The sequence below is a fragment of the Mandrillus leucophaeus genome, unplaced genomic scaffold (genome assembly GCF_000951045.1).
Source record: "Mandrillus leucophaeus isolate KB7577 unplaced genomic scaffold, Mleu.le_1.0 Scaffold627, whole genome shotgun sequence".
NCBI classification, from domain to species: Eukaryota; Metazoa; Chordata; class Mammalia; order Primates; family Cercopithecidae; genus Mandrillus; species Mandrillus leucophaeus.
In genome coordinates, this window is record NW_012106775.1 from 963,930 (window position 1) to 991,714 (window position 27,785).

General features: G+C 37.8%; 1 protein-coding gene across 2 annotated transcripts in view; it reads right to left on the minus strand.

The window, feature by feature from the left end:
* The window catches only part of KMT2E (lysine (K)-specific methyltransferase 2E), a 103,167-nt gene that overhangs the window by 18,440 nt on the left and 56,942 nt on the right, over positions 1-27,785 (minus strand). For both annotated transcript variants that reach the window (XM_012000368.1, XM_012000369.1), the window contains 9 exons: positions 22,522-22,580; positions 21,411-21,583; positions 20,161-20,199; positions 19,065-19,295; positions 18,824-18,954; positions 17,281-17,398; positions 14,466-14,575; positions 6,393-6,657; positions 5,340-5,438 (listed from right to left, as the gene is read on the minus strand). In XM_012000368.1, the coding sequence (XP_011855758.1) occupies positions 5,340-5,438; positions 6,393-6,657; positions 14,466-14,575; positions 17,281-17,398; positions 18,824-18,954; positions 19,065-19,295; positions 20,161-20,199; positions 21,411-21,583; positions 22,522-22,580 (1,225 nt within the window). The remainder of the gene's footprint in view (positions 1-5,339; positions 5,439-6,392; positions 6,658-14,465; positions 14,576-17,280; positions 17,399-18,823; positions 18,955-19,064; positions 19,296-20,160; positions 20,200-21,410; positions 21,584-22,521; positions 22,581-27,785) is intronic.

The window sequence follows — 27,785 nt, forward strand, 5'->3', positions numbered from 1 at the left end:
CAAATATTACCAAGATTATATTCCCAAAGCACATTATGAGGGTTATGAAAAATTATTTTGGAAATATTTGAAAACTACAAAGGAGACTGTTTTCATGCCATTATAAATGGGGGAGGAAGTGTTTTATTTATTTTTTTTTTTTTGAGCTTTTCACTGTCACCCAGGCTGCAGTGCAGTGGTACCATCTTGGCTCACTGCAACCTCCTCCTCTGGGTTCAAGTGATTCTCGTGCCTCAGCCTCCCAAGTAGCTGGGATTATAGGCATGTCCCACCATGCCTGGCTAATCTTTGTATTTTTAGTAGAGATGGAGTTTTGCCATGTCACCCAGCCTGGTCTCGAACTCGTGAACTCAAGTGATCAACCAACTTGGCCTCCCAAAGTGCTGGGGTTATAGGCATGAGCCACCAGGCCCAGCAACAAGTCTCTTTCAGTATTTAAATCTTTCAGAAGTTTGCTGCTTTTAAAATGATCACTTTAAGCTACAGGTATACCCCCCAGTATCTACACATGTACTATTTATATGACACGATTACAGCCACCTAACCCCACCTCCACAAACACACTAGGAGGACACTCAGTAGTGCCCTGGTTTTTGGAATCAAGTGAGTATAAACAGTCTACTGTATTTCAGTCTACTGGCTAATGGTAAGATTTTCCTAATGTACAGTAACTATGCAGTTCCATATAACTTAGCCACAAATTTGCTTTTGTAAAAGCAGGTAACAACTTCCTAAGGAAAAAAAAGACAAAATATGATGGATGGAAAAAGAAAATGTTCATAAAAGAAAAATCCAAAAGGTCAAAAGGGGTAGAGGGTAATGGAACTGGAAATTAAAAGGCTTTCCATCTTGGCCACATAAATATTCTTTCATGAAATCTTCATCCCTGAGTATTTTGTGTGACCTCTAGCCAACTTTATCTCCTTAGTAGCCCTCTCCTCCAAAAATAGCCTATAATCCCAACCAAATATAATTTATTATATTTATAGCTCTCTCCAGGATTTCCCCTGGAAAAATACATTCCATAAAACTTTGTCATAAGCTAACCTGTATTTGGTTAACCCTACTCAAAAGGTCCATAATAAATATAAATACAGAAATATATTAAATATACATACATAAATATATTACCTAGAGTTCATGAAACAATCTGATCTCTCCCCAGCTATAAGTTATCTATCATATTTATATCTCCTTCACTTATTGCTGAGTTGTAATTATTTTTGTAAATACTTCTAAAAGCAGAGATACGGCCTTCTATTCTCATTTAAAAAAATGAAGCTGGCCGGGCGTGGTGGCTCAAGCCTGTAATCCCAGCACTTTGGGAGGCCGAGGCGGGTGGATCACGAGGTCACGAGATCGAGACCATCCTGGCTAACATGGTGAAACCCCGTCTCTACTAAAAATACAAAAAACTAGCCGGGCATGGTGGCGGGCGCCTGTAGTCCCGGCTACTCGGAGGCTGAGGTGGAAGAATGGCGTGAACCCGGGAGGTGGAGCTTGCAGTGAGCCGAGATCGCGCCACTGCACTCCAGCCTGGGTGACACAGCGAGACTCTGTCTCCAAAAAAAAAAAAAAAAAAAAAGAAGCCAACAACCAAAACACATAAATACCCTGGTGCAATTTCTGGAAATTAAGCATGATTTTAATAGGTGGTATATGAAATTATGTACACAGGTTAAAATTGCCAATTTTGTATTTTTCAAGCTGTACTACAAAAGGACAGGGTGTAGTACAATAGATCCCACTTATTCACAGGGGATACACTTCAAGACCACCAAAGCATGCCTGAAACTGCAGATAGTACTGAACCCTATACATACAGCGCTGTTTTTTCCTATACATATGTAACTGTAACAAAATCGAACAATTATAACCATGTACTGTAATGAAAGTTACATGAATGTGATATCTCTCTCAAAATACCTTAATATTTTGAACCTCAGTGGGTAACTGAAACCTGGGAAAGCAAACCTGCAGATAAGGAGGGACTACTATACATTTAAATTTGGTGATTACATGGAGTTTATCCGGGAAGATGTTATTACTGACTCGTCTTACTGCAATCTGATAAATATACATGATACCGAGTCTAGGTGAGCATTTTAAATCTGAAACGCTCCAAAATCCAGAACTTTTTGATGGCCAACATGGTGCTCAAAGGAAATGCTCATTGGAGCATTTCAGATTTTTGGATTTGGGATCTTCAACTGGTAAGTGCAATGCAAATATTTCAAAATATTAACCCTGGAAAATTTCTGGTCCTGGAAAAGTAATACGGTTTGGAAGTCGATCTTCTCACAGGTGGAGATTTAAATCAGTTTGACTAAGTTTCTCAAGAGTAGTATGCCACCATCTTTATTCTACCTAGTTTTAGTTGTCCCTCTTTCTCACTTTTTGATTTGACATTATCTTTCTGACTACTGATGTTAATCTAACCAATATAAATCAAGACTAGGAAGATTAAAGGTGATTCATTTTTAACTTTTCAAGACCAAATATAATATTAATACTTGGGGGTGGGGAACTCTACTAATTGCTTAGGAATCCTAGGATGCATGATTTTTCATTCTGCTTATTTGACTACATCAAAAAATTCTTTAATGCAAACATCAAAGCAAATGTACCAATTAGAAGTAACAATTGCGATGACTTGGAGAGCTATGGGTCAGGAGCCAAGGATTTTTAGATTTTAATTTCGTATCCTTTTGAAATACCAAATTAAAGACATTTATACTTTCAAGTTTTCCACATTTTATTCCCATGAAAAATACTCGGTTTCATATCCACCTTAATGGCAGATGGCAGAATATATTAAAATGGACATAAAAACTTTGAAGTATTCTTCATTTTACTATAGCATACTAATAAGCAAAACCAGGACCAAAAATGGATTCCAAGTAAGTAAGCCAATATACATATATATTTTCTAAGTTCCACCAAGTTTAACATGGAGTATACAATTCTCTCTTTTTTGTGGAGATGGAGTTTTGCTCTTATTGCCCAGGCTGGAGTGCAATGGTACAATCTCGGTTCACTGCAACCTCCGCCTCCCAGGTTCAAGTGATTCTCCTGCCTCAGTCTCCCAAGTGGCTGGGATTACAGTCGCATGCCACCATGCCCGGCTAACTTTTTTGTATTTTTAGTAGACACGGGGTTTCATCATATTGGCCAGGCTGGTCTTAAACTCCTGACCTCAGGTGATCCACCCGTCTCGGCCTCCCAAAGTGCTGGGATTACAGGCGTGAGCCACTGCGCCCAGCAAATATCCAATTTTCTTCTGGCATCTAGAAATGAGGATGTTCTAAGATCCACTAACTTTGTCAGCATTTATAGAAAAATATATATTTAAAGTAGCCCCATATAAATGTTTATAAACAGAATTCAATCTGAATAAAAGTATTGTATTTATGGGCAAACAACAAACCCCCACTGGTTTTCTGTTTTTGTTTGTTTTGTGACAGGGATCTCACTCTCATCACCTAGGCTGGAGTGCAGTGGTAGGATCACAGCTCAGTGCAGCCTTGACCTCCTAGACTCAAGTGATCCTCCCGCCTCAGCATCCTGAATAGCTGGGACTACAGGCATGCGCTGTCAAACCTGTCTAATTTTTTAAATTTTTTGTACAGATGAGGTCTCGCTATATTGCCCATGGTGGGTCTCTTAACTCCTGGGCTGAAGTGATCTTCCCACCTCAGCCTCCCAAAGTGCTGGGATTACAGATGTGAGCTACCATGCCTGGCCTATGATTTTTTTTTATTTCATTTTTTCTCCAAAGTGGTCGCGACAGCCCTTAAAGCCAGTTATAAAAGAGGTTCCTCCCACCAGACACTTGCCACACACAGAAAAAAGTAATACTCTAAATTGGTTTCCTAAAAATTCCCAGCACAAGGGTGTGTCAGTTGAAGAATAAACAGAACAGTACTAAAAATCAATACTCAATAAAGAGCCATAGGTAACTTGAAAAGGCACACATAACATATATAATCGCATCTCAAAAAAGGTTCAAGATAATCCCTTTAGGTACAATAATTTCTCCTTTATAAACTCCTCCAATATTTTCTATTTTCTTTTCTTCTAATACTACCTTGTCTCGACAGACCAGTGTTCCTGAAATCCTAAGGCTATGAAACTGTTCTTCATTGTTTTCAGAATTCTGAGTATCAATAATTCATCAATATTAGAAAACTATCAAGGTGATAAAAACAGGCACATATTAAGTAGGTCAACAATGATCAGACTTTTGTTGTTGTTGTTGGAGACAGAGTCTCGCTCTGTCGCCCAGGTAGCTCGCTGCAACCTCCACCTCCTGGGTTCAAGCAATTCTCCCACCTCAGCCTCTTGAATAGCTGGGAATATAAGCGCATACCACCATGCCCGGCTAATTTTTGCATTTTTAGTAGAGATGGGGTTTCGCCGTGTTGACCAGGCTGGTCTCGAACTTCTGGCCTCAGGTGATCTACCCACCTTGGCCTCCCAAAGTGAGTGATGTGAGCCACTGCTCCCAGTCAACAATGACCAAACTTTCAAACATCTCACCCTTAAATATGTGACATGAGATTCCATGGAATACAACATGAAAACCCGGAAAACAGGACACAAAGGAGCATACGAAGTAAAGGGGAATGGGGAGCACCTATCATAAGGCCATCAGTCAGTTTGTAAAGTCACTTTCAAATTTTAGGGCATGGAAAGTATATCATGATATTTTCTTAACTGGCTGATGTATCAAATGCTAAATTACCTTGACTGACAGATCAAATGCTAAATTACCATAATTTGTGAGAAAATACCTTGTCCTAATTTTTACATTGATAAAGTATTTGTAAATAGTACAAGGAATATACATCCTAAATTTATTTTAATGAGAACCTTACTGTATGATAGCAGTGTGAGAATATAGAAATAGCTACCAGTGGTCAGTTTTGTTTTTTTTGCATAAGCAATTTATTTGGTGCTATAAGGTTTAAAGTTCTGTTTTTATTATATTTCAAATCATGAAAGGATACATTTAGCTAAGAAAAGACATTCTGAACAATAATTGTGGCATTAAAATTTATTAATAGTTCATTGTGGAATTATTAAAATATTAATAGTTATTACTTCCAAAATGTTATTTCTTAAATGTCATACATTCTTAAATCTCTAATGAACAACCAACAAAAATACAAAATTAGTGACATTTATTTAAATGGTAATGATCAAACCAAATAAAAATGCTCAATGGCACATCATTTGCTAACTTCAAAGAATAGCGTGAAAGCCCATGTAAAGGCAGCAACAATTACCATATGCAGAGCAGCTGTCACTAAGCCCAAACTAGTAGCTTCCCAACTTACCATCTTCCTTTTCCTTTCTGCAATCTGCTCCTCTGATTCCATTTCTACTTCATTACTAACAGGAGTTTTTTCTTCTATATCATCAATAAAATCTGGCTCCTGAAAAATGGAAATGACTTCTTTATACAAACTATTATTCCATCTATACAACCAGTGACATTAAAATATTTTAATGTCTTTCAACCACAAGAAATTCAACATATAAATATGATCAGCCTACTTAAATTCATTTAAGAAATTTAGAACTGGTTTCCTAATTCAAGATGCTTTTCAAAATCATGCAATCAAATACTTTTGCTTTTTAAATTTTAGCCAATCAAGTTTTTATCAATATAGGTCAAATACGGTAGCACGGCCTTATATTTATAGAGTTCCCAAAACATAAATCTATACATTATTTCAGAAAAACCTGCAAATACCCAGTGCTCAATAAGTGTGTGTTCAGTTGAAAGTTTAAGGTAAATCATTTCTAGAAGATAGGGCCCTGGAAATGAGCAAAACCTTACTTAATTTTCACATTTTAATTATCCCTCCTAACTGTTTTTTGTTTATAGAGGACATATAACAATATATTTACTGGTGGGGCAGACAGACTTTGGCCAAACTCTACCCCCAAAATTACCTTATATGTTCTTAGTGAATTTTCTCTCAAAAATTTTATTTGCTGTTATTGTGACATGCTTATAGAATTGATAAGATTACCTGCATCCACATGTTTAAGGAAAGAAAATTTTGCAGCTTAAGACTTTAAATAAAAACATTTATTATGAACATAAAGTGCCAGCTAGAAGATTCTTTTAAAGTTATCTAGTCTTAGGATAATCTTGTCTGCAATTCTGCAAGGATTTGCTGGTTGCGCTGTTTCTTAATAATTCAACAAATATTGTACAAATTCTAGCAGAACCTGTATTTTACACTTATGAATACTTCATTAAATGACAGAACAGACTTAAAAATACTTTAAACAATTATACATATAACAAAGAAGAGGATAAAATATGACAGATTATTTTCTTTTGTTTATTCAATTTCACTGAGAGCAGAGTTCAATACCTGATTATTTGATACTGATAGTCTCAATGGAGAAAGCTTTCTTTGTTTAGTTTCTGGGCTCTTCATTTTGTTGGTTGTTCCTTCACAATCCAAAGTAATATTCTGATTTTGTGTATCTTTTTCTTTTGAAATATCTTTGTCTTTTTTTCCTTTTTTCCGTCTGGTCTCATAACCACTACTGATATTTTCCATGGATTCAGAACTACGTTTTAGAACAGGACACTCTGGGTTTTCTTTGAGGCATGCACAGTCCACCTTGTACTTACTGGAAAGATAACCAATTAAATATTTATTTCAAAATATAAAACAAAACTGGGAAATTTCTAATCCATTTTAAGCTGCAACTCCACAAAATTGTATGCAATTATTAATTATAAGCAATCCTTTTTAGTAATTTACATTCCTAGTTAACTACCACAAAAATTTTTTTTCATTAAAATAATGTAATAATTAGATGTTGATTTCTGACCAGATATTAGGCCTTCAATCATAAGTATAACTGGTACAGGTTGAGCATGCGTTACCTGAAATGCTTAGGACCAGAAAGGTTGTGGATTTTGGAATGTTTACATATATATAATGAGATATCTTGGGGAATGGGACCCAGATCTAAACACAAAATTCACTCGTGTTTCATATAGGCTAAAAGTAATTTTACACACTGTATTACATTGTATTTAATAATTCTGTGCCTGAAACAAAGTTCTGACTGCACTTTGACTGTGACCTGTCATATGAGGTCAGGTGTAGAATTTTCTACTTGTGGCATCATGTCAGTGCTCAAAAAGTTTAGGATGGCCAGGCGCAGTGGCTCTCGCCTGTAATCCCAGAACTTTGGGAGGCTGAGGCAGGCAGATCACTTGAGACCAGCCTGGCCAACATGGTGAAACCCCGTCTCTACTAAAAATACAAAAATTAGCTGCGCATGGTGGCAGGCACCTGTAATCCTGGCTATGCGACAGGCTAAGGCAGGAGAATCGCCTGAATTCAGGAGGCAGAAGTTGTAGTAAGCCAAGATCGTGCCACTGCATTCCAGCCTGGGTGACAGAGTGAGACTCCGTCCAAAAAAAAAAACCAAAAAAACAAAAAAACAAAAAACAAAAAAAGTTTAGGATTTTGGATTTCAGATTTTTGCATGAGGGATGCTCAACATGTAATATGTTACAGAAGAAGAAAAAAACAAATACATCAGAACTTTGAGTCTTTTAAAGCAAAATGATACTGTGGATTACACAAAACATTAAGGCAGAAACCATAATTACTTCAGTGTCCCAGAGTGCTATATAAAATACTGATTTGCAATGTGACCTACATAAAAAACACTAGGTATAACAAATACTAAACCTCAACTAGTTTGTCTTATCCTTTAAGGAATGATAACAACAACCAGGTTTCTTTAAAAAGCTACCTTGATAAAATTTAATGTTTCCTTTTCACTATACTAAGTGTTCCCTCATTCAAATGGAAGTCTATCTCATCTTCACAATAATGATATTACTCCCATTTTACAAGTGAGATTAAAACTCACTGAGGATTAGCATCTTGTCCAACGTTACACAGTTAATACGTGGAAGGGACGGCATTTAGATCCAGGTCTGTATGACTCTCAGGCGCATGTACTTTTCATTTCAATATTTCTCAACTCTGACCACTTTATCTTTATCACAGCTGCTAAGATGTAGTTCATCTCTAGGATATAGGCCAAATGCCCAAACCTCAGTTAAACAATAATACAAATCTCCCACTCTGCATGTTTTAAGTAGTTGAATGTTTGTTCACAATAAGAACAATTTACTTATTAAGTGTCTAATATTCCTAACTCATTTACTTTTAAAACTGCTAGAAAGATTCAAATCCAACTTCCTAATTCTGTGAACCAGGGATAGAATTCAAACATTTATGGTCCTACCACCCGCCTCCCAAATCAGGTATTAACAGATACTAGCTTGAAACTCGTTCTAGATGTTTGATTTTAGGACAACAGAACTACAAACAATGATGGCAACAGCTTTTGTTTATTAAGCACCTAAGGTGAGTATTATTATTCTTCTCATATACTTGAGGTAATGCAGCACAAAGTGATGAAGAAATTGGTCCAAGGTTACGTAGTAAGAGACCAAGCCAGGATTTGAAACCAGACAGATTACATTCTTAACCTCTATGGGATATGCAATCCCACAAAGCATTGAGCAAAAAACTATGCTAAATCTCCTACCTTCTAGGGGAGAAAGAGCTAAAATGATATGATAAATCTGACTGCAATAATCAGTAGAAAGGGATACTAAAGGAAGAGGGATTTCACCAAGAGAAAACATAATGAATATTTTAAAAACTGCATTTAAAAAGAATATCACACAAAGTATAAAAATATATAGAATAAGAAGAACTGAATTGAACTGCTTATAACCCAAAAGACTACAGAATACATAAAGAACTTATGGAGGAAAAAAAAAAAAAGCAAGAAAACAACTACCCAAAAGAAAGACAGATGATACGGTCAGGCAATTCACAAGAGAGAAATCCAAATGACAATATAGAAAAATACCTCTGAGAGGCCGGGCGCGGTGGCTCATGCCTGTAATCCCAGCACTTTGGGAGGCTGAGGCGGGTGGATTGCCTGAGCTCAGGAGTTGGAAACCAGCCTGGGCAACACGGTGAAACCCCGTCTCTACTAAAATACAAAAAATTAGCCAGGCGTGGCAGTGTGCGGCTGCAGTCCCAGCTACTTGGGAGGCTCAGGCAGGAGAAATGCCTGAACCCAGGAAGTGGAGGTCGCAGTGAGCTGAGATCGTGCCACTGCACTCCAGCCTGGGTGACAGAGCGAGACTCCATCTCAAAAAAAAAAAGAAAAGAAAAAGACCTCTGGGTTCATGAATAATCAAGAAAAACGGTAAATAAAAATATTAATATAAAGAGATACCACTCCACATGAGCTAGCATACATATTATATGCTAATATATAGCATATATATGCTAATATATATTTTATTATGTAACATAATTATATTATACCATAAAATATATATGCTAATAGATAATATATATTATATATACGCTAGCTCATGTGGAGTGGCATATACTATATTATATATATTTTATATATAATATTTTAATACATTTTCATATGTCATATATATTTTATTTTATATATATTTTATTTATTTATGTATTTATTTTTGAGGTGGAGTCTCACTGTCACCCAAGCTAGAGTGCAGTGGTGCAATATCGGCTCACTGCAACCTCTGCCTCCCAGGTTCAAGCAATTCTCCTGTCTCAGCCTCCTGAGTAGCTGGGATTACAGATGTGTGACACCACACCTGGTTAATTTTTATATTTTTAGTAGAGATGGAGTTTCACTATGTTGGCCAGGCTGGTCTCAAAACTCCTGACCTCAAGTGATCCGCCCACCATGGCCTCCCACAGTGCTGGGATTACAGCCATGAGTCACAGCAGCTAGCATATATCTTAGAGTAAAGAAGTACAGCAAGGCACTAAATTACTTAAGAAACTGGTACAAGTTTCTTAGACAGAAATTCACTCACATCTGGCAAAAACTCATGCTGTGCACATTCTACAACCCAGCAATTCCACTCCTATGTCCCTACCATGGAGAGAATATGTACATACTATGTTCCTTCCTACATGTACACACATGCAGACATGTTCAGAAAGCCCTAGGAGCATTCTTTTGTCAATATAAAGGTCAACAGTGAAATGGATAAATACTATAGGCAGTGAAAATAAATTAACTATAGGTATACACAATGCAGGTTAATCTCACATAATGCAAAAGAATACAGCAAGTTACAATTTACATAAAAGTTTAAAAATATACAAAATTCTAGACACTATTTGCCAACAAATACAGACATAGTAAAATGTTAAAGAAATCAAATTAAAGGGCTGGGTGTGGTGGCTCATGCCTGTAATCCCAGCACTTTGGCGGCTGAGGCAGGCAGATCATGAGGTCAAGGGATGGAGACCATCCTGGCTAACACGGTGAAACCCTGTCTCTACTAAAAATACAAAAACAAAACTAGGCGTGGTGGCGGGTGCCTATAGTCCCAGCTACTGGGGAGGCTGAGGCAGGAGAATGGCGTGAACCTGGGAGGCAGAGCTTGTAGTGAGCTGAAACCGCGCCACTGCACTCTAGGAGACAGAGCGAGGCTCCGTCTCAAAAAAAAAAAAAAAAAAAAAAATCAAAGATAGCAGTTAGTGAAGGAGGGAAGACAGATGCAATGTGGCTGCTAAAAGTAAGGGGCTTCAATAGATAATGTTTTAATTTCTTAATTTGAGAAGTACATGGGTGTTTGTATTATTATTTTATTTTATTTTATTTTTGAGACAGAGTTTTGCTCTTGTTGCCCAGGCTGGAGTGTAGTGGCACAATCTCAGCTCACTGCAACCTCTGCCTCCCAGGTTCAAGCAATTCTCCTGCCTCAGCCTCCCAAATAGCTGGGATTACAGGCATGTGCCACCATGCCTGGCTAATTTTGTATTCTTAGTAGAGATGGGGCTTCACCATGTTGGCCAGGCTTGTTTTGAACCCCTGACCTCAGGTGATCCGCCCGCCTCAGCCTCCCAGTGTGCTGGGATTACAGGCATGAGCCACTGCACCTGGCTGGGTGTTTGTATTATTATTTACATTTTTCTATTACATTTTTAAAAACTGAAACAAGTTTCCATACTGCTGACCCTTGAACAACACAAGTCTGAACTGTGCACATATACTGATACATGGATTTTTTTCAATACATATATTGGAAAAATGTTTGGAAATTTACAACAATTGCAACAACTTGAAAAACAGATGAACTATATAGCCTAGAAATATAAAAAATAAAAAAAAGAAAAAGGTATGTTAAGAATGCATATGCATGTAGATAGTAGTCTATTTTATCATTGATTACCATAAAATATACACAAATTATAAAAAGTTAAAATTAATCAAAACCTATGCATACACATAACAGACCTTACGTGGTGCCATTCACACTCCAGAGACATGTAAAGATGTATTATTAAATCATAACTATATAAAAGTAACTCTAGTATATTCTGTACTACTATAATAATTTTGAAGCCACCTCCTGTTGCTATTGTGGTGCCTCAAGTGTTGGGGGTATCTATGTAAAATGCCATGTGACACATGCCCAGGAGCAGTTCATCCCTCAGTAAATTGTGTATGGCAATAAAAAGTGATCTCTTGTGGTTCTCACGAATTCTTCAGTCTTTAGTGCAATACAGTAATTTTGGTTTTTTTTGAGACAGAGTCTTGCTCTGTCGCTCAGGCTGGAGTACAGTGGTCCGATCTCAGCTCACTGCAACCTCCACTTCCCAGATTCAAGCAATTCTTTTGCCTCAGCCTCCTGAGTAGGTGGGATTACAGGGGCCCACCACCATGCCCAGATAATTTTTTGTATTTTTAGTAGAGACGGGGTTTCACCATGTTTGCCAGGCTGGTCTTGAACTCCTGGCCTCAAGTGATCCGTCCTCCTTGGCCTCCCAAAGTGCTGGGATTACAGGTGTGAGCCACTGCACTTGGCCAATACAGTACATTTTGAGCAACACCTGTGACCTATACAAAGTGCCACTAGTGATGCTGGAAGTGCTCCTGAGAAGCAAAGAAGTTATGACATTGCAAGAAGAAATTGAATTGCTAAAAATGTACGGTAGATTGAGGTGTGCAGCTGTAGTTCTCCACCATCTCAAGATAAATGAATTCAGCATAAGTACCATTGTAAAAAATAATAATAAAAGGAAATTCGGGAGCCATCACTGCAGCTGGGCCACAGAATGTGAAAACTATGCACTTTTTGCAATATACCTTTTTATCTTGTATTGCAAATGAAGTTTTTATGTGGGTGCATGTGTGCTATATAAGAAAGACATACCTATAGACCCTAATATGTTTCTAGAAAAAGTGAAGTCATTAAATGACAACATAAAACAAAAGGAATATGAAAGATCTAAAGTTGGAGCATTTAATGCCAGTAATGTATGGTTTGATGATTTTAAAAAGAGGTTTAGCTTAATAGGTAAAGCCACTTCTGTGGACTAAGAGGCAGCAGATGAGTTCTCAGACACCATTAAGAAAATCATTGAGGAGAAAGAATATCTGCCTGAAAAGTCTTTTAATGCAGATACAAATGTCCTATTCTGGGGGGAAAAAAGTCATAAAAAGACATTTATTAGTAAGGAAGAGAAGGAAGCACCAGGATTTAAGGCAGGAAGGGACAGATTAACTCTACTGTTTTGTGCAAATGCATTCGGGTTTATGATCAGGACTGCCCTTATCTATAAAGCTGCTAAACCCAAGCCTTGAAGGGAAAACAAATGCCAGCTGCCAGTCTTTTGGTTGTACAACAAGAAAACCTGGATGAGATCCCTTTTTCTGGATTGGTACCATTGATGCTTTGTCCCTCAAGTCAGACAACAGGTAGCCAGGAAGGGACTGCCTTTTAAATGTCTTGATATTGGGCAATGCCCCTGCCACCCAGAACACTATGAGTTCAACGCTAAGGGTATCAAAGTGTCTCTAATTCAGCCTCTACATCAGGGAGTGATAATGGCCTTTAAGGCTCATTAGACGCAGTACTCTATGGAAAAGACTGTCAATACTATGGAACAGAACCCTGAAAGAAGATCATGAAAGTCTGGAAGGATTATACCATCGAAGATGCCATCATTATAGAAAAAGCTGTGAAAGCCATCATGCCCAAAACAATAAATTCCTGCTGGAGCGAACTGTGTCCAGATGTTGTGCACGACTTCACAGGATTTACAACAGAGCCAATCAGAAAAATCATGAAAGAGATCATGGGTATAACAAAAAAAAGGTGGGAATGAGGGAAGAATACACATATGGATCTTAGAGAAATTCAAGAGCTAACAGACACTACATCAGAGAAATCAACAGAAGATGCCTGATGGAGATGATTGCTTCCAAACCAGTGCCAGATGATGAGAAAGAAGATGTAGAAAAAGCAGTGCCAAAAACCAAATTTACATTCAACAATCTGGTAGAAGGGCTCCATTTTTTCCAAGATTGTTTTTTACTTTTTTTATGATATGGACTCTTCTTTGATATGGGCACTGAAGCTAAAGCAAATGATGGAAGACTGGCACCATATAGAAACATTTTTAGAGAAATGAGAAAGCAAAAATGCCAGGCAGAAATTACTAATGTGGTTTCATAAAGTTATACCATATGTGCTTCCCTCTCCTGCCTCTCCTTCTCCCTCTGTCACCCCTGACACAGCAAGAGCAACCCCCACCCTTCCTCCTCAGCCTACTCAACATGAAGATGAGGATGAAGACCTTTACGGTAATCCACTTACACTTAATGAACAGTAAATTTATTGTATCTTCCTTATGATTTTCTTAAAAACACTTTCTTTTCTCCAGCTTACTTAATTATAAGAATACAGTATATGACATACAGAGTATGTGTTAATTGTCATTGGTAACACTTTCAGTCAACCGCAGGCTATTAGCAAAGTTTCTGGGGGGTCAAAACGTATAAGCAGATTGTGGACTGTGCAGGCAGTTGGCGCTCCAACCCCGTATTGTGCAAGGGCCAACTGTACTGAGATTTATCATTAGATTTTTACTAGTGTTTCAGAAAAATAGTTCTTAAGAGTTTCTTTGCAGGATCTCCAACAAACCCTTTAATTTATATTGCAAAGAAAATTTTCTTCTGTTCTGAGGGGCAAAAGAGAAATTATTCATTCATACTGATTAACCAAATAAACTGTATGAATAAAACTGTATCCCCTAGAAGAAAAAAATTCTCACATAAACAAGGTCAGTGTTGTATGGCTGAATTAGGATCACTTGTTATAATTACTGTGAACATTTATATTACAATAATAATTAAGGAAAATGTAGAAATGAAAAGTAGCAATGATCTAATAGAGGCTGATATTAAACTTCTGGTTTTCAAGTATTTTTAACTGATTCATGATAAATAAAAATAAAAAGCTATAAAAGTAATGACAATACCTCAATTATTACAGGGACATTATGGAACTATTTTCAAACAACAGATGACATTTATAGACTTGAACTTACCAATTCCCATAGTCAAAATCAAAGGCAATAGTAATTTCAGTTCCCTTTGGAATACTTTGTATAGAATAAATATAAAGATGTATGGTTCCATCTTGAATTTCATGCCTCACCTGTAAGTTAAAATGATCGTACATTACCATAAATTACTTTCTGCCTTCAGAAGGATCAGCCTACAATTTTGAAAATTAGTCTTTTCAAAGTATTTCACAAACACAACCTGGAAAATATGTCTAATGACAAGGCTTATAACTATCTATCAGTGGTTATCAACTGGGAAGGTTTTTCAATCATACACTGCTACCCACTGCCACCCCAACCCCTAGAGCCCACAATGTGACATCAAAAAAAAAAAAAAATAACAATACTATATTTCATCAATTCCTATTTTTATTTTTATTTTTTGAGATGAGTCTTGTACTTTTGCCCAGGCTGGAGTGCAGTGGCGCGATCTCGGCTCACTGCAAGCTCCACCTCCCGGGTTCACGCCATTGTCCTGCATCAGCCTCCCGAGTAGCTGGGACTACAGGCGCCCACCACCACGCCTGGCTAATTTTTTTTGTATTTTTAGTAGAGATGAGTTTTCACCATGTTAGCCAGGATGGTCTCGATCTCCTGACCTCGTGATCTGCCGGCCTCCCAAAGTGCTGGGATTACAGGCATGAGCCACCACACCCGGCCTCATCAATTCTTATTTTTCACTTTTTAGCAAATCTGAAATCAGGAGTCTTATAAGTGGTGGCATCTTAGGGTTCTGTTGTTGTTGTTGTTTTGAGACAAAGCACTCTGCCATCCAGGCTGGAGTGCAGTGATGTGATCTCAGCTCACTGCAACCCCGCCTCTTGGGTTCAAGTGATTCTCCTGTCTCAGCCTCCCGAGTAGCTGGGACTACAGGTGCATGCCACCACACCTGGCTAATTCGTGTATTTTTAGTAGAGATGGGGTTTCACCATGTTGGTCAGGCTGGTCTTGAACTCCTGACCTCAGGTGATTCACCCACCTCTGCCTCCCGAAGTGCTGGGATTACAGGTGTGAGCCTGGCTCACTGGGATTACTATGCCTGGCCTTCTTAGGTTTGATGAATGCAGTAATGGTTGAGCAAATGCTACTTTTCTATGACAAGACGCTATTCTAGAAACTTTACTTGTGTCAACTCCTTCAGTCTTCATATCACCTTTTTACAGATAAAACTGAGGTTACAAAGCTAGTAAGTCACAGAGAAGAAATAGATTTAAGTCTGGTTCCAAAATCTGTACTCTTAGCGCGGTGCAGCAGTGCATGCCTGTAATCCCAGCTACTCTGGAGGCTGAAGCAGAACAAACACTTGAGTCCAGGAGTTCCAGGCCAACCTGGGAAACATGGCAGGATCCTGTCTTTTAAAAAAAGAAAAGAGAGAAAAAACAAAACAAAACAAAAAAACCCCACAGTCTTGGCTGCAACATTATGTAATTATAAAACTAAAAATCTTCATTTTGACATGTAAAAAACAAAACCAACGTGACTTTCTACTCCACACTAAAATATAACATTAAAAATTTTACAGTAGAACATACAAAACTCTACTTTAGATTTTTTAGCTCTGTCATCTAACTTAAATCATAGCACATATTGACCCATAAACAGAGCTTCCAAGATAGAAGGAAAGTCGTCTGGTATTAGGCTGGACCTGGTGGCTCATGCCTGTAATCCTAGTACTTAGGGAAGCTGAGGCAGGAGGACTGCTTGAACACAGGAGCTCCAGACCAGCCTGGACGACATAGGAAGACCCCAACTCTACAAAAAAACTAAAAAAATCATTAGTTGGGCATGGTGGCATGCGCCTGTGTTCCCAGCTACTCAGGACTCTGAGGTGAGAAGATAACTTTACCTCCTAAGGGCCCAGGAAGTTGAGGCTCCAGTGAGCCATGATTGCGCCTCTGCACTCCAGCCTGGGCAAGACCCTGCCTCAAAAATAATAATAATAATAATGATTTTAAAAGTCTGGGCAGGCTCATGCCTGTAATCCCAGCACTTTGGGAGGCCGAGGCAGAAGGATCACTTGGCCCAGGAGTTGGAGACCAGCCTGGGCAGTAAAATCAGACTCCATCTCTGCAAAAATTTAAAACATTAGCTGGGCATGGTGGCACACGCTTGTAGTCCCACCTACTCAGAAAGCTGAGATGGGAGGATCACTTGAGCACAGGCGGTCATGGAGGCTGTAGTGAGCTGTGCTCATGACACTGCACTCCAGCCTGGGAGACAGTGAGACCCTGCCTTAAAAAAAAAAAAAAAAAAAAAAAAGAAACTCCAATATTTCCTCTTATAAGGATCATCATTTCTTCAACCTGCAAAGTAATTTTTAAGACTTCATAGCGGGCCAGGCATGGTGGCTTACACCTGTAATCCCAGCATTTTGGGAGGCTGAGACAGGCAAATCACCTGAGGTCAGGAGTTCGAGACCAGCCTGGTCAACATGGTGAAACCCCATCTCTACTAAAAATGCAAAAAACAGCCAGGCATGGTGGTGTGTGTCTGTAATCCCAGCTATTTGGGAGGCTGAGGCAGGAGAATCACTTGAGCCCGGGAGGCGGAGGTTGCAGTGAGCTGAGATCATGCCATTGTATTCCAGCCTGGGCAACAAGAGTAAAACTCCATCTCAAAAAAAAAAAAAAAAGACTTCATAGCCAGTATCACAGAAATTTTCACAAAATTACAGACTGGGCAGTATAAAATGCAACAGTTGGAAAGTGTCTCAGGCAACCTGAGTTTTGTGCTTACTGCTCAGATTTCAACATACCCCAAGCCCCCACATCTCTCCAAAAAATTTCTATAAGCTTACCTCTGCATTGGGTGTACAAGACCGCCTGATGAATCGAGCCTCATTCCCAAAAGTCCTTGCATCAACACACATTTCTAGTCCATGAAATTTAGAGTAGAATAACACAAAAGGGTATGGTCTACAAAGAAAGAGACATTATAAGCGATTAACATTTTCAGCTGAGCACGCTGGTTCACACCTATAATTCCAACACTTTGGGAGGCCAAGGCAGGTGGACTGCTTGAGCCCAAGAGATCAAGACCAACCTGGGCAACATGGTGACACTCCATATTTACCAAAAAAAAAAAAAAAAAAAAAAAGGCCAGGCATGGTGGTATGTGCCTGTAGTCCCAGTTAACTGGGAGGCTGAGGTGGGAGGATCACCTGAGCCCAGGATATCAAGGCTGCAGTAAGCCATGATTATGCCACTGCACTCCAACCTGGGTGATAGAGCGAGACTCTGTCTCAAAAAACAAACAAATAAAGGTCAATGTTTTAGTGTAATAATCTCCTGTTACTCTTCAGAGGCAAAGTGATGAAGAAATTTAAGAACACAGAGTCTAGGAAACTTCTAAAACACAGTCAAGCCAAGATTTGAATATAGGCTGTCTGATTCCAGAATTCACTCTTATCTTATGCTAGTTTATGCTAATAAGATTTTTACCTGCCCCATAACCTCACCTAAATCAAAGGCAATTAATCGAAGGTAGAAATTCCAATTTACAAAGAAAGATAAAAAGAGAGTGACTACTGCATTCACGGGATTAATTTGATGTCTTTAGAGTTCATATTTCCTGGTGCATTTAAAAGTATCTGTCTTATACCCTGTTTCAGATCAAATCTGCTACATAATAGGGAGAAATTGCTGTGATCTTTCATATCTTAAGTAAATACTCAAGTTATAAACAATAAATGTTTTTGGTAATTGCAGGACACAGACTAGGAATGTTCTCCTCCTACGAATATGAACGTACTTCTAGACTACAGGGAAGTAACGCCTATTAGAGAATCATATTAATTCTGCATACAAATTTCAAACCAAAGAAGAGGCCTCCAATACCATTCCAATACCAACAAAGTAGGTATTGAAAGTGGTGGCAATAATGTAGGACCCAATCTAACACTGTCTAATAAAGAGGAAGGGGTTTCTCCTATGGTTACCATGGTCTTTGTCGGTTCTGGCTATTACATTACGAGGAATTATCATGAGTCCCAGATGGAAAGGGTTCCTTGTAACCTCAATAAATCAGAGTTCCTGACTGATATCCTTCTATATCCAACCTATATTGCTGTTGGTTAATCTTTGAAGTACATTGTTTTAGGATTTTCGGCAAGACAGACATGAGCAAGAGACTGAGGAATACATCTTTGCATTTTCTTATGTTGTTTTAGTTTATCATAGTTCAAAAATTATCGTCAGTCACTGTTCAGCCACACTACAGCTTTAAATACTGAAATGATCATGTAGGAAAAAAAATACACATAATCACAACATCTAGGTAAAACAGCCAAAAATTCAGTATTTACCTATAGGAAATGAACATGGGAAAATAAATGAATATACCTTTTAAAGAAATACCCATTTGCTTCAAACTGTTCTCTCAACATAAACTTCCCTCTGTATTCAATGATAAGTGCATCCGGAGGCAAATCTTTTGCAGATTTAAGAATTTTCTTATTCTTTTGTATATGGCTCTAAAATCAGAGTAAATGTTGAGATTATTATAAACTTGCTTGTTTTCAGTTTAACTAAAAATACACAATATAAAACTATTTTACAATTTTTAGACAAATGACGTATTTACCTCTACAGGAGGTTTGAAGAGCAAACTGTTAGTATTCAAATCTGATTTATTCATCTCTTTTTTGTCATTTCCATTGCCTAATCTCAGAGCTATTCTTTGTGCCTCCCTCTGAACACCCTCACTATACTGGTTGTTATTTGCTTCTTCATATCGATCCATCCATGCTTTGATCTTTGTCTCCCATCCAAAATTTGAACCATCAGATGAAGGATCAATCTCTGGAGCTGAACCCTAAAATCATAAACTGACCATTAGTATCTGGACTTACTGACTTACACACACACACACACACACACACACACAATTAATGGCAATCTATATAAAAGAACATAATATGAACTAGAAACTGCTATTTAATGGTTTCTTTTCCAGAAATGTGGAACAATAAATAATTATGTCTTATATCACAGGGACAAAAGATACACTGTAACATGCTCCCCACATCCTATTTAATGTGACAATTTTAGAAATCTGTTACCCTTTTCTACCTAAGCCAGAAAGCTATAGTAACAGCATACAGCTGACCTCTGTGACCCCAAACAAACTTATGTTCTGGGGTCAGACAGAGGTGGGGAGCGTTCTCTCAGCAATTTTAGCATCTAAAAAACTGAGGACATATATTAATTAATTCAAGGTACTTTTTAGCTACCATCGATCATTCTGACTCGTTTATATTGATACAGTTGTTCTATGGTGAATTTATAGTATGACAACTGACTGGACTAACGCTCTAGAATCCCAACCATGCAAAAGAGCAAATTTTCAAGTTCCAAATATGATTCTGCATTCCTAAGTACAGTATAGTAATACTAAGTGGTATCAGAGACATGGATTGTAGTAATAAAGGAAATTCAAATTGCCCAAAATTATAAAATTAGAAATTGCTTACATACCTCCCCCTTTTGATTAATATTTTAACAGTGTTAACTACTAGTATGTTACTCCAATTAGAACTAAGGTCCCACTCCTGGTAAAGATAATAGGCAATGATGTGGCACAAAATAAACAGAGCATTAAGTAAAGATACAGACAAGCAAGCACTTAGCTCCTGAATAAATGACAGTTGATAACAACACCTTAAAATTAATGTACTTACCTTAACTCTTGATGACTTCCTAGATCCTTCACGAAATGCCTAAAACAAACAAGGAATTTTAGTTTTCTAAAAAACTGGACATAATTAATACTTAAGAATCAATTGGTTCATTGAAACTTAACTGAAGTGTCATAACGAAAAATTTGGTAACCAAGAAAGCTGACACTAGGAGAATGTTTAATAAAGGCATCTACTAAAATACATTTCTAATAAAAACAGAATATGGTTGAGAGTGGTGGCGGGCACCTGTAGTCCCAGCTACTCAGGAGACTGAGGCAGGAGGATCACTGGAGCCCAGGAGTTTGAGGCCATAGTGCACCATGACAGTCTATGAATAGCCACTGCACTCCAGCCTGGGCAACATAGCAAGGTCCTGTCTTTAAAAAAAAAAAAAAAAAGTATATAGACTATATAGAATATAAAAATCTGTATATAATATAATGCAAAGACAAAAATTTCCAAATATTCTCTGTGTTCAATATTACAACAGTGGAAAAATATTTCTGATAAAAATTGGGAAGGTATTAGAAATATAATTTTGTGGAAGTGATAAGACATGTTTTGGAAGGGAGTAAAATAATATTACTTTAATTCTCTAAGCAACTAGCAAGTAATATTTGAGCCCATAATGGGCCTTAAGTAATATGCACTATGGTAGACAGAGCTGTATTTATTCAATAAATATGTACTGAGAGCCGACTCATCTGCCTCATCTGAAGGATGTATTTAAGACTTAATTCCTATCCCCCTCAACCCCTGAACTCCATTTAGAGTGACTAACAAATATAAACCTACAGCTAGCAATATAGATCCAAATAAATAAATTTGTGTGTAGACAATATGTTACAAGAGAGCAAGGTTTAAAAAAAAAAAAGGAGGCAAAGAACCATTATGTAAAACATGGGGAAGAAAAGCTAAGTGGACTATGTTAGACAGACAAGTGAAAGGAATACAATCCTGGTAGTACAGAAAACTATGAAGGCTTTCTACTTTATTTTCGCTTCTGTATTTCAGTGACTAATCTCATCAAATGATTTCAAAGCAGTTTGCAAAGTTTCTTCTCTAATCTGCTTCAATCTTTAAAACACGTTAAAATGTTCAAGTTTAATTGTTTAAAAATAAAAAACTTTTGCTAGATCCTGCCACCTTTTTAGCTACCATCGATTATTTTCACTCTCCTGCCTCTCCTATAAAATTCAGTTCCCTATCCACTATCCTATCCACTCACCTAAAAACAAGCAAAAATGTACCTTTTTACATTTTGAAATGTGTTGTTCTTTCTCCCCACTTTTTTTCCTTCTTTTATCATTAACTTTGGAAACTCTTGAAGCAGTTAAAGTAATTGATGTTGGAGTATGCTGAAATGCAGTATATAATTCCACAGGAACCTCATCACCACTCTCAGTTGCACTGGTATCACCATCTTCAATCAAAGACAAAATAAAAATTATCACACATTTAATACTTCTATTTTAAACAATGAAATAAAACAGCATTTCACATGACAAAGTATTGTCATCTCCATCTTTCTAAATAAGCACATTTTTTAACTTGTTCACTCACCTCACTTATACATTTACATGCAAAGCACAAATATGATTTCTTACACATTAAACTACAAAGGATCCAAAAGCCTGATAACACACTCTGGTGGTATGCCTGTGGAAAACAGGCACTCTCATGCATTGCCAGTGGAAATTTGAAATTCCCTACAAAGGTCAATTCAGCCATATCTAGCAAAATTATATATGACCCAGTCATCTCATATTAAAGATCTAGCCAAAGATAAAACAGCAAAAGTACAAAAAGACTTATGCAAGAGGGTCTTGCTGAGGATACTGTTTTTAATAACAAAAATAAAACAAAGCAGAAATAATGAAAACAATCCAAATCTCCATCAAAGAGGAACAGTTGAATAAATTATGATTATTTAAAACCAGGTGTACTGGTATCAACATGATTAAGATAAAATAAAAATTGTGGCATATGCTACACAGAAGTTAGAAATTCTGTTCCTAAAAATGAAAGATGTACTATTCTACATGATAAACTAATGGATCATATCCTTCTGAAGAACAAACATATTTTACTTTTTTAAACCAACAGGTTAGCTATGTGCAGGAAAATTATGGCTGATTTAAATTATTTATTTTCCTCTCATTTCCATTTTATTTCCTAAAGTACGTACATATTTATTCTATAATACGTGAAAAGAAATACTTAAAATCTATACCAGAGATTGCACACTATCTGTACAATCAACATTCATCAACAAGGTATTTACATTTAACTAACAATATGCAGACCATTTATTCTCTCAGTCACACGAATTTTAATTTATTGTAGGTCCTTTTTACCTACCTGACATATTTTCCCTTTTCCGGCGTTGTAGTAGCACTGCCCTCTCTTTATCCAAATTCCTACATTAAAAATTAGCATAATTATTTATCAAATACATGAAGCAGATCTGTCTTAAATGTGATAAACTTCGTAATTTATTTAATGTTCTTAGTGAAAAACCAACAGTATAAAATATATACAATATCCCTTGCAATACAGTTTACGTACAATCTAATAGTAGCAGTGGATGCCAGATAGGTGACTCCATTTCACTCTGTTAAGACTTTTTTTTTTTCGACTGGGTCTCACCCTGTCACCCAAGCTGGAGTGCAGTGGTGCAACCACGGTTTGCTGCAGACTCAACCTTCCAGGTTCAAGGGATCCTCCCGCCTCAGCCTCCTGAGTAGCTGAGACTACAGGCCTGCACCACCACGCTTGGCTAATTTTTTAATTTTTTGTAGAGATGCGTTGCCCAGGGTGGTGTTGAACTCTTGGATCAAGTGATCCTCCCACCCCTGCCTCCCAAAGTGCTGGGATTACAGGTGTGAGCCATAGTGAATGGCCAAGAAAATAATTTACTTAGGAAACTAGTATTTTTTTCAAACCAAACATTTAAAGCAAAAAGTCTGGGAAAAAACCAAACCCATAATGTTAACAATGTAATTAAAATCACAAATTAAATTTCTTAAAGCAAATGTATGACACTGAATTACATTGCCTGTTATTATTTTCACTTTTGAAATAAATACTGAACTTTTTTTTTTTTTTGAGATGGAGTTTCACTCTTGTTGACTAGGCTGGAGTGCAATGGCACAATCTCAGCTCACTGCAACCTCCGCCTCCTGGGTTCAAGCGATTCCCTGCTTCAGCCTCCCAAGTAGCTGGGATTCCAGGCATGCGCTACCACACCTGGCTAATTTTGTATTTATAGTAGAGACGGGGTTTCTCCACGTTGGTCAGGCTGGTCTCAAACTCCTGGCCTCAGGTGATCTGCCTACCTTGGCCTCCCAAAGTGCTGGGATTACAGGTATGAGCATTTAACAATTAAGTGAAATACTTCATTACCCTCTCCCTACCTCTACCCATGAACTACATCATCCATAGTAATTCTTTTACATTTCCCCCCCCCTCAACTTTTTCATTCTATATAGTTTAGAGGTCAGATAACAGATAATCCTCAGGTGGGAAAATAAGAGCTCTAGATTATTAGGATTTCTACAGACTTGTCTTAATGTCAACCAGGAAATATACCTATTCTAGCATCACAGATATAGAATAATAAACATCTCAACTAACTGCCCTCCTAATGGTAAGTATTTTTGTTTTATTTATTTATTTATTTATTTATTTTTTGAGAAAGAGTCTTGCTCTGTCGCCTAGGCTGCCAGGCTGGAGCTCAGTGGCGGGATCTCACCAAGCTCCGACTCCCAGGTTCACGCCACTTGGCCGCCTAAGCCTCCCGAGTAGCTGGGACTATAGGCGCCCATCACCACACCCGGCTAATTTTTGTTTTTATATTTTTAGTAGAGACAGCGTTTCACCGTGTTAGCCAGGATGGTCTCAATCTTCTGACCTCGTGATCCACCTCCCTGGGCCTCCCAAAGTGCTGGGATTACAGGCGTGAGCCACCACACTCGGCCTCCTAATGGTAAGTTTTTAACCAACTTTTACTGAATTCATCATCAGATATTTAACCCCATCAAAAATTATCTGGCAAAAGACTACTATCATAAAGTGAAACAAAACCACAGAGATACCTCACTCAAAGTAAGAGGAATGCACACCATAACTATGCTGAAATTACCATTTCTCACCTAAATTAAACTGGCAAAAATGCAAGTCTGCCAAATACTCCGTTGTGAGGCTTGGGAAAGCAGACATGCTTACCCATTACTGTTTGGAATTCAAAACTGCAGGCCGGGCATGGTGGCTCACGCCTGTAATCTCAGCACTTTGGGAGGCCGAGGCAGGCAGATCAAGAGGTCAGGAGATCGAGACCATCCTGGCTAAGATGGTGAAACCCTGACCCTGGCTAAGATGGTGAAACCCTGACTCTATAAAAAATGCAAAAAACTTAGCTGTGCATGGTGGCACATGCCTGTAGTTCCAGCTACTCAGGAGGTAGAGGCACGACAGTGGCTTGAACCCAGGACGGGGAGGTTGCAGTGAGCCAAGATCACACCACTGCACTCCAGCCTGGTGACACAGCGAGACTCTGTCTCAAAAAAATAAATAAATAAATAAATAAATAAATAAAAACTGCACAGCTCCTACTGGAAGGAAATTTGACAATCTAACAAAATTTTATACATATGTTTATCACTATACTAAACAATCTCACTTATATCTACAACAAAAGACCCGAAACAACTCTAATGTCCACACAAAGGCAACTAGCTGAATAGAGTACAAAAAAGAAAATATAGTACATTGAAGCTATATCAGTCCATGTCTACATGCTACTGTGATCTTCAGCATATATTTTTAAGAGAAATGTGGTGAAGACTCTATAATATGCTACTGCTTATCTAAATAAGGAGGGAAATACCAATATATAGATACATATCTACATATAATAAGCAAGCAGGGATGAGTTAGACTTAACTTGCTTTACGTATTTGTCTACCTTGCTTTACATATTTGACTTTAGAAAGATAGAATACTTTGCTTTACATATTTGACTTCCGGTCTAACTTGCTTCATATTTGAGTTTAGAATGATAGAATACTTCTTACATAATTATAAAGTATATAATTATAAAGGTAAATAAAATGTAAAAAACAATTCTGTTTTTGAGACAGGGTCTCCCTCTGTTGCCCAGGCTGGAGTGCAGTGGCACAATCAACTCACTGCAGCTTCAACCTCCCGGGCTCAAGCAATCCTCCTACCTCAGCCTCCCAAAGAGCTGGGACCACAGACATAACCATCACACCCGGGTAATTTTTTTTTTTTTTTTTTTTGACACAGAGTCTTGCTCTGTCACACAGGCAGAGTGCAGCCCTGTGATCTCAGCTCACTGTAACCTCTGCCTCCCAGGTTTAAGCAATTCTCGTGCCTCAGCCTCCTGAGTAGCTGGGATTACAAGCACCTGCACCATGCCTGGTTAAATTTTGTATTTTTTTTGTAGCAACAGTGTCTAGGCTGGTCTCAAACTCCTGACCTCAAGTGACCCACCCATCTCAGCCTCCAAAAGTGCTACGATTATAGGTGTGAGTCACTGCACTCAACCAACAATTCTTAAAAAACAAAAATTACTGATTACTCCTACATTTCTGGTAGGAATGTAAAACGGAATAGCCATTATGGAAAATAGTCAGACAATACCTTAAATACCTAAACATGCAACTACCATATAACCAAGCTGCTGCTCTCTTGGGCATTTAACCCGGGAGAGTGGGGGGGGCTGGGAGGGGACTCAGGTTCACACAAAAACCTGTAAACAAATGTTCACAGAAACTTTATTTGTAATAGCCAAAAAAATAGAAACAACCCAAATGGCCTTCAATGGGTGAATAGGTTAAAGAAACTATGGTACATACATACTATGAAATACTATCTGCAATAAAAAACAATATCATGATACATCCAACAAATTGGAGGGCTCTCTAGAGAATCATGTTGGATAAAAAAGTCAATCGCAAAAGGTCACATACTGGGTCAAATGTATGTAACATTCTTGAAATGACAAAATTATAGAAATCGATTACAGAATAATAGTTGGCAAAGTTCAGGTGTAGAAGTTGGGTATGACTATAAAGGGCAGCATGACTCCTGACAGTGACAGAAATGTTCTATAAAGTGACTGCATTGATGCCAATATCCTAGTTGTGATATTGTATTAATAGTTATGCAAGATGTTAACACTGGAGCAAAACAGGTATAAGCTATCTAGGCTCACTCTACATTATTTCACAACTGCATGTGAATCTACAACTCAGAACATTTAATTTTTAAAAAATCAATAAAATTAATAACATAAACAACATAAGTGTGTATCCAGTTAGTGTTATAAACACAAAATTATTTCAAGAGACTTAAAACACAATATTGACTATAAAACCCTCATATACTATGCCCTATGGGGGGGAAGTACTAAACTGTTTTACACAATCATATTGTTGGAGCTAGTGTTAGTGGTGTTGTTACTCCAAGACTATTATATTCTTGTGTAGGATTAAACAGTTAACCAATTGTGAGATATTCTAATTACATTATTCTCTGTATTGTTGACAACTAGGATAAACATGAAACAGCTACATAAAACTTGTATTCCTAAATTTCAATCGCAATTATCAGTGTAAACTCATGTATTTTATCTTAAAGAAACAGATGAAACATACTACCTAGCTTTGTCTACTAAAAAGACTAGGAACAGTGACCAATCTAGTAGGAAAGGGCATGACTAGCTCTCCAATCCTGGTCTTGTAAGCTAACTCTGAATTTGGGGCACAGAAGTGCAGGATAAGCCTGAGACATCTTGTAACACCAGATAACTTCTTTGCCATCAAGTACCACTAGGGTATTGTTTAAAGGATTTGATAACCAGCTTGAAGAGGTTCCTAGTGACCAGAAATGGAATGAAATTTAAGCATCAATAAGGGTAATAACTGCAATAGACTGACATCCAGTATGGTTTAAATCCATGAGTTCATAATGACACTTAATTTTTCATTATTCTGAAAACGAGTAAATAAAGGCTAAGACTCAACAAGCATTTATCCTGCCTTTCCTCAATACGTTAAGAGAACGGAATAGTTAATATAGAGACGTGGCCGGCCAAGGTGGCTGTCGCCTGTAATCCCAACACTTTGGGAGACCAAGGTGGGAAGATCGCTTGAGCCCAGGAGTTCTAGACCAGCCTGGACAACATGGTGAAACTCTGTGTCTAAAAACAAATACAAAAAACTAGTCAGGCATGGTGGCGATGCCTGTAGTCCCAGTTACTTGACAGGCTGAGGTGGAAGGATGGGAGAATCACCTGAGCCCAGGAGGCTGAGGCTGCAGTGAGCTGTGGTCACACCACTGAATGTAGCCTGTTTGACAAAGTGAGATCCTGTTTTACAAAAAAAAAAAAAAAAAAAGACAGAGAAGCTTGTTCCTATAAAAATATTCCAGCTGATAAGTAATGAACAACAGAATTAACATATCACTAATTTGCAACCCCTAATAAATTAGTGGACCTAAGGACTATCACTGGCTCCCAACATAAGACAACCAGAAATCAGGTTCCATCTGGTAAGACAACACAGTCTAACTATGAAAATAGTCTTATTTATATATATATA